This window comes from Salvelinus namaycush, chromosome 15, assembly GCF_016432855.1.
Source record: "Salvelinus namaycush isolate Seneca chromosome 15, SaNama_1.0, whole genome shotgun sequence".
Taxonomy (NCBI): Eukaryota; Metazoa; Chordata; class Actinopteri; order Salmoniformes; family Salmonidae; genus Salvelinus; species Salvelinus namaycush.
The window spans coordinates 21,185,590-21,197,770 of record NC_052321.1 but is presented as its reverse complement, the minus strand read 5'-3'; the positions used below and the strand labels follow the sequence as shown (position 1 = coordinate 21,197,770).

The window sequence follows — 12,181 nt, the reverse complement described above, 5'->3', positions numbered from 1 at the left end:
ATACAGGTAATGAGTGGAGAACAGGAGGGCTTCTTAAAGAAAAACTAACAGGTCTGTGAGAGCCGGAATTCTTACTGGTTGGTAGGTGATCAAATACTTATGTCATGCAATAAAATGCAAATGAATTACTTAAAAATCATACAATGTGATTTTCTGGATTTTTGACCTCTACAGACCTCTACATGCTTTGTAAGTAGGAAAACCTGCAAAATCGGCAGTGTATCAAATACTTTTTCTCCCCACTATATATAGCCAAGTTATCGTTACTTATTGTGTAGATATTATTACTCTTTGCATTGTTGGGAAGGGTAAGTAAGTAAGCATTTCACTGTTAGTCCCCACACCTGTTGTTTACTAAGCATGTGATGAATAACATTTGATTTGGTTTGGTACAATAACATAAGCTGCAGTGAACCTACCAGCGAAGGGCAGCCCCAAGCAGCTGACAGCGTTCACCGTGAGCATGAACCCCCAGTCCATGGGCATTTTCTCGGCCCCCATCAGGTCAAAGGTCAGGACAGGGAGTAGGATGTAGTTGCCAGCATCAGCAATCCCCAGGAACAAGCCAAAGGCAACCAGAGAGCTGTAGGATTTGAGTAGTGGGATCAACATGTACAGCAGACCTGGCACAGCAGGAGGACACACAGGAGGAGACAGGTGTTACGTTGTGTACGGTCTGCAGCATTCACCTTGTACATTTGACTGCAGCACAGTCGTGACAATAAATGCCATAACACACACTCTCTCGTGTCGTATTGCTTTACTAATGGTCACAGTGACTGAGGTATAGGAGTAAGGGCAACCCACCAACACCAAAGACAGAGGCCTGGTTAAAGTACAGCCTGTTGATTCTCTCTGAGTCACAGATCCTGCCGAAGATGATCCGGCTGACCATGCTAGTCAAGCCCAGGAACAGCATGATGTTAGTGGCACTGTGGACTGGGATGCCCAGCTGAACAGCATGCTTCACCTAGAGCAGGACACACAAGGACACACACAAACATGTTTGTTTTACTATCCTTGTGGGCACCAAATAATTGATTTCCATAAAAAATCCTATATTGCGTAACCCTAACGTCTAACCATAAGTCTAACCCTAACCTTAAACCTACCCCTTTAAATCTGGAAAATCCTTGTTTTACTATCCTTGTGAGGACTTCTCGTCCCCAGTAAAACCAAAAACACACACATACACATACAGGTATCTATCTATTTACTATATGTATCCTGTACAGGTAGTACTAAGGGTATTTGTTATCAGATTGTTACATTTCTATAATCAATTTTATTTTTTATTTTATATAGCCCTTCGTACATCAGCTAATATCTCGAAGTGCTGTACAGAAACCCAGCCTAAAACCCCAAACAGCTAGTAATGCAGGTGTAGAAGCACGGTGGCTAGGAAAAACTCCCTAGAAAGGCCAAAACCTAGGAAGAAACCTAGAGAGGAACCAGGCTATGAGGGGTGGCCAGTCCTCTTCTGGCTGTGCCGGGTGGAGATTATAACAGAACTATGCCAAGATGTTCAAAAATGTTCATAAGTGACAAGCATGGTCAAATAATAATCATGAATAATTTTCAGTTGGCTTTTCATAGCCGATCATTAAGAGTTGAAAAACAACAGGTCTGGGACAGGTGGCGGTTCCATAACCGCAGGCAGAACAGCTGAAACTGGAATAGCAGCAAGGCCAGGCGGACTGGGGACAGCAAGGAGTCACCACGGCCGGCAGTCCCGACGCATGGTCCTAGGGCCCAGGTCCTCCGAGAGAAAGAAAGAGAGAAGGAGAAAATTAGAGAGAGCCAAGATTTTCAAAATGTTCATAAATGACAAGCATGGTCAAATAATAATCAGGAATAAATCTCAGTTGGCTTTTCATAGCCGATCATAGCATCTCTTCCCTAAAAAGAATGAGTCAAATTACAGAATGTTTCCAAACTATAACGTCGTAGCGTTGCAACTGAGCCTTCCGTTGTTTACATCAGTATGTAACTTACCAAGTGGACATATGGAATGAAGAATCCAGATTTACACAGTCCATTGGCTGCAACCCAGATCAGAAAGACTTTGTCTTTCCACGGGCCAAGGTCCACAATAAACTTCTTCAAGGGAGAGTTCTTCAAATTATCCACCACACTTCTAGTGACACCTTTGACATTTAAATCCCTCATAGCCAATCAGTAACACATACTGTAGCTTTTGAATATATCACATTTCTGTTTGAAAGGGTACACAAGGGTGTGCTCAGTCATGATGGGGTAAATGGTCCCATTACTGTATGCTCAATAAATTAAAACTGTTATGGGTTTGAACGCCCTGCAGTACCTTTGGGGTTGAGGGGAAGCCGGTGATGACACAGATAATCATGAGGGCTGAGAACACTCAGAGACTCTGCCTCCAGCCCAGGGTTTCGATGAGGTACAGATGGAGCCGGGGACTGGACCAGGGCCCCTGCTGCTCCCCCTGACATCACTATCCCTGTGGCCAGGGAACGCTCTTGGAGGTGAAGTACTGGCTCACCATGATCATACCTGCCCCACAGGAGGGGGTGGGAGATGAAGGTGAGATAATGCCTTAGCTGTCGTGACCTTGAGAATACAACAATGTAGCTTACCCTCTAACAAGATACAATATGAACTAGAAAAGTTATGGATGGAAGTGTCAGTGAATCCATAGTGTAACTAACTGCTAGCTAATTTCCTCCCTCCCCTGTACCAACCTGAGGTGAAGGCAAAGCTGGAGCCCACTCCACTGAGGAAGCCATGTGTGAAGAACAGTGTTCCTAGATTGAGTGCATAGGATGAGCACACTATGGAGATCATGATAATGAGGGATCCTAGAATGGAGATCCCGCTGGCCCCATACCTGACTGTCAGCTTCCCAGCCAGGGGCCCACAGATCATGATGAAGCCGTAGCTGATGGAGCCAACCCATGCTACAGGCCAGCAGAGAGAGGTTAGGTAGCTAGCAGGTTTCCATGTATAGCATGTAGGTACAGCAGCAGGTCATTTGTGCAGTTTGGTAACTATTTGTTAATTACAGGTGTATCACCATTTACACATATGATCACAAAATCCCTTTTGTAATACAAAATAGTTGTTGTAATGTGTAGTTACAACAGTTGAGTTTACAGTGTAATGTGAAATTGTTTCAGTCTGATGACAAACGTTATGTTATTAACGGTATGTGAGCTTAGTGTAATTTGCCTGTTTTAGAACTTGTCTCCCCAAACTCATTGAGGACACTGATGAGGTACAATCCGAAGGAGTTGTGGTATCCCAGTACCAGGACATTATAGAGGAACGATGATAAGACAATCACCCATCCCCATCCTCCGTCCGGGGGGGAGCTTGATGGGTGGGGCTCTGCGATGCTCCGGAGGAATAAATTCGGGTTGCTCGGAGTAAAACCTCCTGAAGGGAATGGCAGTCCGGAAGATGTGCATCTTGATGCACAAAATACAAGGACATAGGGTTCTGTCCAGCTTGCCCGGTTCGAAGAGACCTCAGGTGGCTAAATAAAGGTGGATAGGCCTACATGCCTAGGAACATTTATGTTCTTAGCTACATGCAAGTTTCACCCAGTTCTAGCTGACATCACAATTGCCATAAAGGTGTTGTCCAGGTAACTGGCGCGCTAAAGGCCACGGGTACGTCCGTTCTACATCACTAATTCTATGTCATAGAGATATTTTTTTTAGTTTGAACTTCAAATCCATTGACTAAAATACTAATAGGTTGCATTGTAATACATTTGGATATGGTTAGGAATTGATTTCATTTTTTGAAATCAATTGCACATAAAAAAAAAAAAAATGATTTTCCAGACATAGAAGCTGTTTAGTTTCAATTTTATTTTAGCGATTTGTATTTTATTGTACCTTTTTTTTACGCTTATTGCTGTACAGATGATGATGATCCAAGCTGTATCACATCCGGCCGTGATTGGGAGTACCATAGGGCGGCGCACAATTGGCCCAGCGTCGTCAAGGTTTGGTCGGGTAGGCCGTCATAGTTAAGAACCTATTCTTATTTACAGACTTGCCTAGTTAAATAAAGATTACATAAAAAAAATGTGTGTTCAGGAATGTATTTGTTCTCCAGTCCCTTTAATCTGACGCTATTTTGAATACAGTAGCGGCAGATGTCGTCGCACATAGGCTGGATCACATGGTTACGTATAGTGTGTGACGTAGTAGGTTATTGGATAGAAGAGGAAGAGAAGATGTCTACTGCCATCCTAATATAGCAGAAAATAAAAACATCGACCCAATTCATTCTACACATCATTTAGCGGTCTAGGCTACAACCACTGCATGGTATTGTTGCATAACGGTCTCAATGGCTGTGGCAAATGCGAAACAAACGGTCCTAAATCCGGTAAGAGGCTTTTTACTAGACTACCTCTAGTATACTCACATATTTACAGCGAGAATATCCCCCTTTCTCTACTAACGTTGTAGGAATAAAAACATAGTATACCGCATGCATGTTGTTGTCTTCAATAGGTCTATGTGCAGCTATGGCCTTTAACGTCTGTTGTTTTGCAGTCATTTCATTGTATAATTGTTGGGCCGAAAAGCTGTTGGCATGTTTAACGATTTTATAGTATCTGGTGTTTCAACAATGGGATGGAAGATATTGATAAATAATGCTATAGGACACACACACACACACAGAGCGAATATGATTTGATTGTTTGCCTAGATGGTTTGTCTTTTATTAAGCCCATCTGACCCCTCCATCCAGGTGATTCCATTCACTGGGGCCATACCTGGGGGCCTACACCCTGGGGAGATAGTCCTTATCCAGGGCACTGTTCACAATGATGCTGACAGGTATGTAATCATGTTAAATTGTTGTTTTTAACCCTAGCTTAATGTCCACATCTCAGTTAAGCCCTAACCCTATCTTAATGTCCACATCTCAGTTAAGCCCTAAACCTATCTTAATGTCCACATGTCAGTTCAACCCTAACCCTAGCTTAATGTCCACATCTCAGTTAAGCCCTAAACCTATCTTAATGTCCACATCTCAGTTCAACCCTAACCCTAGCTTAATGTCCACATCTCAGTTAAGCCCTAACCCTATCTTAATGTCCACATCCCAGTTAAGCCCTAAACCTATCTTAATGTCCACATCTCAGTTAAGCCCTAACCCTAGCTTAATGTCCACATCTCAGTTAAGCCCTAACCCTATCTTAATGTCCACATCTCAGTTCAACCCTAACCCTAGCTTAATGTCCACATCTCAGTTCAACCCTAACCCTAGCTTAATGTCCACATCTCAGTTAAGCCCTAAACCTATCTTAATGTCCACATCTCAGTTCAACCCTAACCCTAGCTTAATGTCCACATCTCAGTTAAGCCCTAAAACCTATCTTAATGTCCACATCTCAGTTCAACCCTACCCTAGCTTAATGTCCACATCTCAGTTCAACCCTAACCCTAGCTTAATGTCCACATCTCAGTTAAGCCCTAAACCTATCTTAATGTCCACATCTCAGTTAAGCCCTAAACCTAGCTTAATGTCCACATCTCAGTTCAACCCTAACCCTAGCTTAATGTCCACATCTCAGTTAAGCCCTAAACCTATCTTAATGTCCACATCTCAGTTAAGCCCTAAACCTAGCTTAATGTCCACATCTCAGTTAAGCCCTAAACCTAGCTTAATGTCCACATCTCAGTTCAACCCTAACCCTAACTTAATGTCCACATCCCAGTTTAATCCTAACCCTCAACCAAACCTAACCCTAGCTTAATGTCCACATCTCAGTTCAAACCTAACCTCAACCACAAACCTAACCCTAGCTTAATGTCCACATCCTGGTTCAACCCTAACCCTCAACCCTAGCTTCATATAAGAATATGCTTAACTAGAAATAATACGTTTAGGTAACAAACAAATACATCAGTTCAACCCACTCAAATAATAATTTTACCCAGCTAAAAAATTATGTTTAGCTAACAAAAAAATCTAAGTTCAAATTTTTTTTTTTTTAGTGCGACTTCAGTCAGAGTCCCTGACTCAAGTCCCCACCTCAGCTTTAAGACATTTAGAAACTCTTCTCTAATACGTACCAATGTGGTAACTGCAGGTTCCAGATGGACCTATCCTGTGGCACCAGCACTAAACCTCGTGCGGACATCGCCCTCCACTTCAACCCCCGTTTTAAGGGCTCCCTGTGCGTTGTTTGTAACTCTCTGGTGCAGGAGAGTTGGGGCAGGGAGGAGACCCTTCAGCAGCTGCCCTACAGACAGGGAGCAGCCTTCGAGACGATCATCCTGGTCCATGATGATGTCTTTAAGGCAAGTGGACCAATGTCTGGGACTTACCTTGTTCACCGCAAGTAGTCTTCAATTAGGCTACATACAGGGAAAAACTCACTAACCTACATTTGCTTTCACATTCACTACTGTTAAGTCAAAAGAAGCTAGTATAGTCATGCAAAAGTCAAGCCAATACAGTGTAATGGATTTTTGTGATCCTGTATGAATGCTGTTCTCCTTTGTACCTGCAGGTGGCAGTAAATGGTTCTCATTTGTTTGAATACAAGCACAGAATCCCACTGGACAGGATTGACACATTTTCTATATCTGGGAAAGTCAAGGTGCGCGCCATTGGCTTCATACCAAACTCAGTAAGTACCCCCTCCAATACTCTTTTTATAGGTCAATAGAATACATAATGTTTTCAACTAGCTCTATAATGAATGTCTTCATTATTTTCTCCTGTAGGCAATATACTCAATCTCAGGTGAATCAGGTGACCTGGTGAGTTGTGTGTTATATTTTCCATAAAAGATATATCTATATTAGGCAACATGACCAATTGCATCAATATGTTAAGTGTATAGACATGGCCTATATCTTATGCATTTCCAGAGTCTCCCTTACAAAGGCAGTCTACTGAAAGGGGTGAGTCCAGGACAGCACATCACAATCAAGGGACAGGTCAGCATGTACCCACACAGGTAAGCAATAGGACACCACTGAGTATTTAAACTATGTTCCAAGAAAATAGACAGTGTATCTTTTGAGGGAGTGTATAAGGGCAGGATAGGGACTGCCCACTATTCATGACATCACAGGAGGCAGCTGAGGGGAGGACGGCTCATAAATGGCTGGAACGGAGCAAATGGAACAGCATCAAACACATGGAAACCATGTTTGATGTATTTGATACCATTCCACCAATTCGCTCCAGTCATTACCACGAGCCCGTCCTTCCCAATTAAGGTGCCACCAACCTCCTGTGCATGACAATGTAGGTTATTCTACATCATTGTTTTTCTGATGAACCTCGTGTCTGGCAGTTTCACTGTGAACCTCCGCAACAACGGCAGTGAGAACATCGCTCTGCACCTGAACCCCCGGATGAAGTCGGCCATGTTCATCAGGAACTCCTACCTTAGTGAGTCCTGGGGACCAGAGGAGAGGGAGCTTCCCGTCTTCCCCTTCTCGCCTGGGGAGTACTTTGAGGTATGCTGCCTCTAACTATCAGTATTAAGTATTTTATTTTTCTTTGTTCAGATGGATGCTGTTTCTAAATGAGCGGTTCTCACATCATGTTACTTGTATTATTGGAACTCTTACTAGTCTTTTTCACTATAAGTACTCTCTGCCCCAGATGCTGATCCTCTGCCAGCCCCACCAGTTCAAGCTGGCGGTGAATGGCTCTCACCTGCTGGACTACAGGCACCGGGTGCAGGACCTGAGTACCATCAACCAGCTGGAGATCATGGGAGACCTGGAGCTGATGGACATCAAGCTGTGGTGACCCATGACAGAGGCAAGCTAGGCCCCGATGGGCTAAGCCCTATTCTGGACGACAGGCCCGTTCACAACTCCCCCACCCTGGGCAGTGAGCAGTGCTTGAGCCAGCTGGTGTTGGACTGGCCTGATTATGGGCTCCAATGTCTGAGCCATGAGGTTTACAGCTGAGGTAGCCTTGGATCTGTTCAAGTGGATCCACAGAATTTGACAGTCATACTTGTATGCACTATCTGGTGCAAGGGAGGCTGGTATAATGTGTAATGACAGGATTATTATAGAACCAGCCTCATTTACACCTTGCGCTAACCTGTGGGTTTTGTGATCTGATCAATATGATCCAATCAAGGTTTGTTGCATCTACATAGTATTAATATGTATCTTATCCATCCGCATTGTGACTGGATTTCCTAGTCCCTCCCTTACATTTGAAAGAATTTATTTATTTTAAGACAATTATTAATGCTACCTGTCAATGATTTAGAGGCTGATATGATGATTTAAATGGTTTGACCCTCCAGATCTGTTTACAATTGGTTGTCTGACTACCTCTGGAGGTGGTCAGGAAGATATGACCACAATGTCTTTTAATCCACTACACCCGTCTAAAAATGTGGGCACAATCAAGACAAAGGTCGCATGTTAGCACCAGGTATAAACTCATTGGAAGGCCATAAAATGTACATTGACAGTTACCGTGATTTGGAAGAGCTCGACTAAAATATCTCTTGGAGCTGCACTATTTTTCATCATTCTAAAATTAAATACTTAACCCTAATCACTAAAATAATCCATTCTCATTCATCCATCTCAGGTTCTTCAGTGCTGAAACAAATTATAGGATGGTTACAGGTGCTGCTTGACAACTCAGGAATATGAAAATCCTGAATATATTTAATGTTCTGTACCTGAGGGAACATGTGTGGCTATTTATTTACCCTATGTAGGATTTGTTCTTCAAATATAATCCAATAGCTGGTTTTAAGATCATACATTAAAGGCAATATGGCCTGAAATGTTGTCACAAGGTCAAACTCTTTCATGTGAAATGGCCAAATCTAGTTGACTAAGCTCACCCACCATATGACCTAGGGCTGGCTTCAATCCGTGTATTCGAAGACCAGCATTATTGCTTGATTGAAATGTAAAGGCAACATTCGGAGGCTGCATTGGAAATTACCTTCGCATTTTAACGCGGCTCTTCCGCGATAGAGATTAAATCCAGCCCCTAGTCTAGTGCACTTCAATCCAAGCACAACTACAATACAGGGTCAAACCAATTGCACTGGTTGGTGATGGTTCAATGAAAACAAGGGCTGGATGCAATCCGTATTGCGGAAGATCCGCTTTAAAATGTAAAGGTAATTTCCTATTGAGCTGACATATGCAGCGTTTACCGTGAATGCAGTCAACGAACGCGAGAACATTGCCTTTAAATTTAAAATCGAGCTATAACGTGGATCTTCCGCGATACGGATTGAATCCAGCCCTAAGTTTGTGCTAATCAATGTTATGTATGACTGCATGGCCACTCTTTTCTTGCTTGGCCAAAAATCCAGCGCTATAGCACGCTTAAAATGTAAAGGTAATTTCCGATTGAGCAGACATGCGTTAACCGTGAATGCAGTCTCCACAAACGTGGGAACATTGCAAGTTCTTTCAGTCAAGCATTTTCAGCCTTAATATTTATTTAATTCTGTTGATGTCATGTGTAGTGATTCCTTCTGCTGTATCCTACTGTATGTAATGTCTTAAATAGTTAATCTGCTTTTAAATAAATGTATGATGATTGGGATCATTTTAATTTTCTAATCCATCCAGCAGGTCCTCAATTACCTGTGATATCTATGCACATGTATCACCGCTACAGAGGTGCATTTCTCCTCTTCAACCAGCCAGATGGGGCTATAAGTTAAGCGGTACAAACAGCGGTCGACTGGCCCATTTTTCAAAATTAAAACATGCAGCGGAAAAGGCCTTACTATAAGCAGAGACATCGCTCCTTTCCCATCCAAAAGACGGCAGATACGCAGGAAAATGTAATCAAGGTTTGAAATGATTGTTTTTGTCAGATATATCTGTTTAGGCCTCTTAAGGTCAAATTATATTTGTATTATCTTCCGGCCCCCTGACCATCCGATCAAGGAGAAATTGGTGTAAGATGATGCTTTCCCGATGAGCAGTGGTTTCCTATGGAGTTTGCTACATAAAAAGAGAATCCATGTGGCTTGAAGAAATGCAATTCCGTCTGAAGTAAGCCTAGCCCATACAAGTCTCTTCTTGACTGTCTCCTGGTGACAGAGGGCCCTTGTTTTCCACTCTCTCTCTGATGCTGTGGTTGGAGGTCCTGAGGCCTTAGACCCCTGATGAATGGACCATTACATGACCTTAGACCAGCCTAGAGCAGGACTCACCCTCAATACATCATGTAGAATCATTTTAAACTGTTGAATCGTTTGTTATTCTCATTTAGCTACACTTACCAAAGGCACTCGGCACAAGGCTACCATTAAATACCTACTGAAGGATGTGTGACGTCAGAGGTGATAACACATGACTTTCAACTGGTCACCTTGAGGTTTGGCTTCAACAGATAGAATCTAGTTCCTTAAAAATATGTGATTTTATTAATATATCTTGAGGAAAAGAAATTACCTTGGTATGGCACAATAATACAGAATCTTAACATGTAACTTAAAAAAACGTGAATTAAATTATATACAACATCAACTCTTGTTTGGTGATTGACTGTAAACCAGAATCAGATAGAAAGGCAAAGACACTGTCCATCAGATCAACAAGTAGGCCATAGTCCGTTGTACAAAAAAATAAATGGCAGCCTCGTGATTCACGACAGAAATAAAGCAGCTTTTCTTTAACATGTTTAAGAATAACTCACAATGCCACCTCTTTCTACTTTAAAATAGCTGACAAACAGCCAGACTGTACATACATCCACCCCTACTTTCCTTTGTCTGTCCCCTCCCAGGACAGTGGACTACGCTTCAGTAGAAGAGAGGAGCACAAGTCCCCTGGGCCCTTCACCAGCAACAACCCCCGTATGATGCAGAGGTTTGGCAAGTCGTTGGCTTAGGAGGGAAGGTCCTAGTTCAATTCTGCTCTCAGTAGCCAAATAGTACCACAGTCTTTTAGAGAAGTCCTGTGATTTTAGAGGACGGAGAGGATATTGGTTACAGGCATTCAGGGTTGGGAAGACCCACTGTTTGGCACAGGTGTGGATGGAGGGCCTCGGGGGAGTGTTTTAGGGGATTGACAGATATTTGAGTGAACCCCCTGTCAGACAGAGCTGAGTTTGACCAGGCCTCTGACAGAGTCCTCATGTAGAGAGTCCTGGCTGGCTGGGTTGTAGAAGCCTTGAATGGTGTGGCTGTGTCCCAGGGGGCTGCCGCAGGGGAGCATGCCCGGTGGCGAGGGGGCTTCCTCGGGCGTGAGGAAGTGGTGGTGGACCCCGTCCGTGTGGTGGTGGTGGAGCGCTTCGCTGTGGTCGTTCCGGAGGGGCAGCATGCCATTGTCACAGCTAAGGTTGGGGGTGGAGGTGGGGGGTGTAGGCTGGCCCCCTAGCGGCAGGGCTCCAGAGCAGGGACCGCCTAACGACGTCCTGCCCGGTAGAGAGGCCTCGTCTGTGAGGATGACCGGCTCACTCTGCATCAGGGGCGTGGCGGCAGCCTGCAAAACGAATTTGGTGCTCTGAATGCACTGGTCTTGAACACACTGAGACAGGAGAAATGGAGAAGGGTAGGAAAGGAGAGAGAGAGTAGGGAGAGTAATAAGACATGTTGAGACGGAGGGAAATGTGGGGATAGAAGGAAGAGTGTAGTGAATGAATGAAGAGAGATGAGGTTAACATGAGTGTAGTGAATGAATGAAGAGATGAGAAAAAAGAGAAAATATATTGTTAGTAACCTTGTTAGAATGCACAGTAAACCACCAGAGAAAAACACTAGGGCTGACCCCATTTAGTCCATTGTCGATAGGTTGACAGATTTCTTTAGTCGAGCAGTAGTAACAGAACTTTTCAGTCAGAAATGGCTGTAATTATGTTGCAGCTTCAGCAACATGGACAGCGTGATAAACACTGTTGATTTTCTAAGGTGGTCGCTGCAGCAGGCAAGAGAGAGGCAACGGTTGCTAGTCACACTAGGCACTCGCTCTGAGCCCGGCACAATCAAATCAACTGCGGTCGGACTCACTCCAGAGTCACTAGAGTGAGTCCAGAAGGCCACGGCCAGGGTTCCCCAACTATATTGTTGAATATAACACCAGTAAATCGTCTTCAAGTGATTTTAATTTTGGAAATCTGTTAAAGTATTCCCACACATAATAGAGAGATCATATACAAATGTAAGCAAGGTCTGAAATTATGTTTTTGTCAAATATTATATCTGTTTGGG

The 12,181-nt window shown here is 43.5% G+C and overlaps 2 protein-coding genes across 5 annotated transcripts in view; one reads left to right on the top strand and one right to left on the bottom strand.

The window, feature by feature from the left end:
• Window positions 1-4,001: 4,001 nt before the first annotated feature.
• Window positions 4,002-10,482, top strand: LOC120060296 (galectin-8-like). Its single transcript, XM_039009489.1, has 8 exons — window positions 4,002-4,377; window positions 4,747-4,835; window positions 6,095-6,305; window positions 6,518-6,637; window positions 6,735-6,770; window positions 6,882-6,970; window positions 7,313-7,478; window positions 7,627-10,482. Exons 1-8 carry the CDS (start codon window positions 4,339-4,341, stop codon window positions 7,774-7,776), a joined length of 900 nt encoding a protein of 299 aa, XP_038865417.1. The 5' UTR covers window positions 4,002-4,338; the 3' UTR covers window positions 7,777-10,482.
• Window positions 10,324-12,181, bottom strand: part of LOC120060295 (palmitoyltransferase ZDHHC14-like) — a 95,522-nt gene continuing 93,664 nt past the window's right edge. For 3 of the 4 annotated variants that reach the window (XM_039009484.1, XM_039009486.1, XM_039009485.1), the window contains exon 10: window positions 10,324-11,501. In XM_039009484.1, the coding sequence (XP_038865412.1) occupies window positions 11,067-11,501 (435 nt within the window). In that variant the 3' untranslated portion in view covers window positions 10,324-11,066. The remainder of the gene's footprint in view (window positions 11,502-12,181) is intronic. The other variant, XM_039009487.1, reaches the window with a different exon arrangement.

Excerpts from the sequence above, each read along its gene's own strand:
- LOC120060296 (XM_039009489.1), top strand. The coding sequence starts at position 4,339 with ATGGCTGTGGCAAATGCGAAACAAACGGTCCTAAATCCG. Across the intron at positions 6,971-7,312 it reads GTCAGCATGTACCCACACAG|TTTCACTGTGAACCTCCGCA; the intron begins GTAAGCAATAGG and ends CGTGTCTGGCAG. Across the intron at positions 7,479-7,626 it reads CGCCTGGGGAGTACTTTGAG|ATGCTGATCCTCTGCCAGCC; the intron begins GTATGCTGCCTC and ends TCTCTGCCCCAG.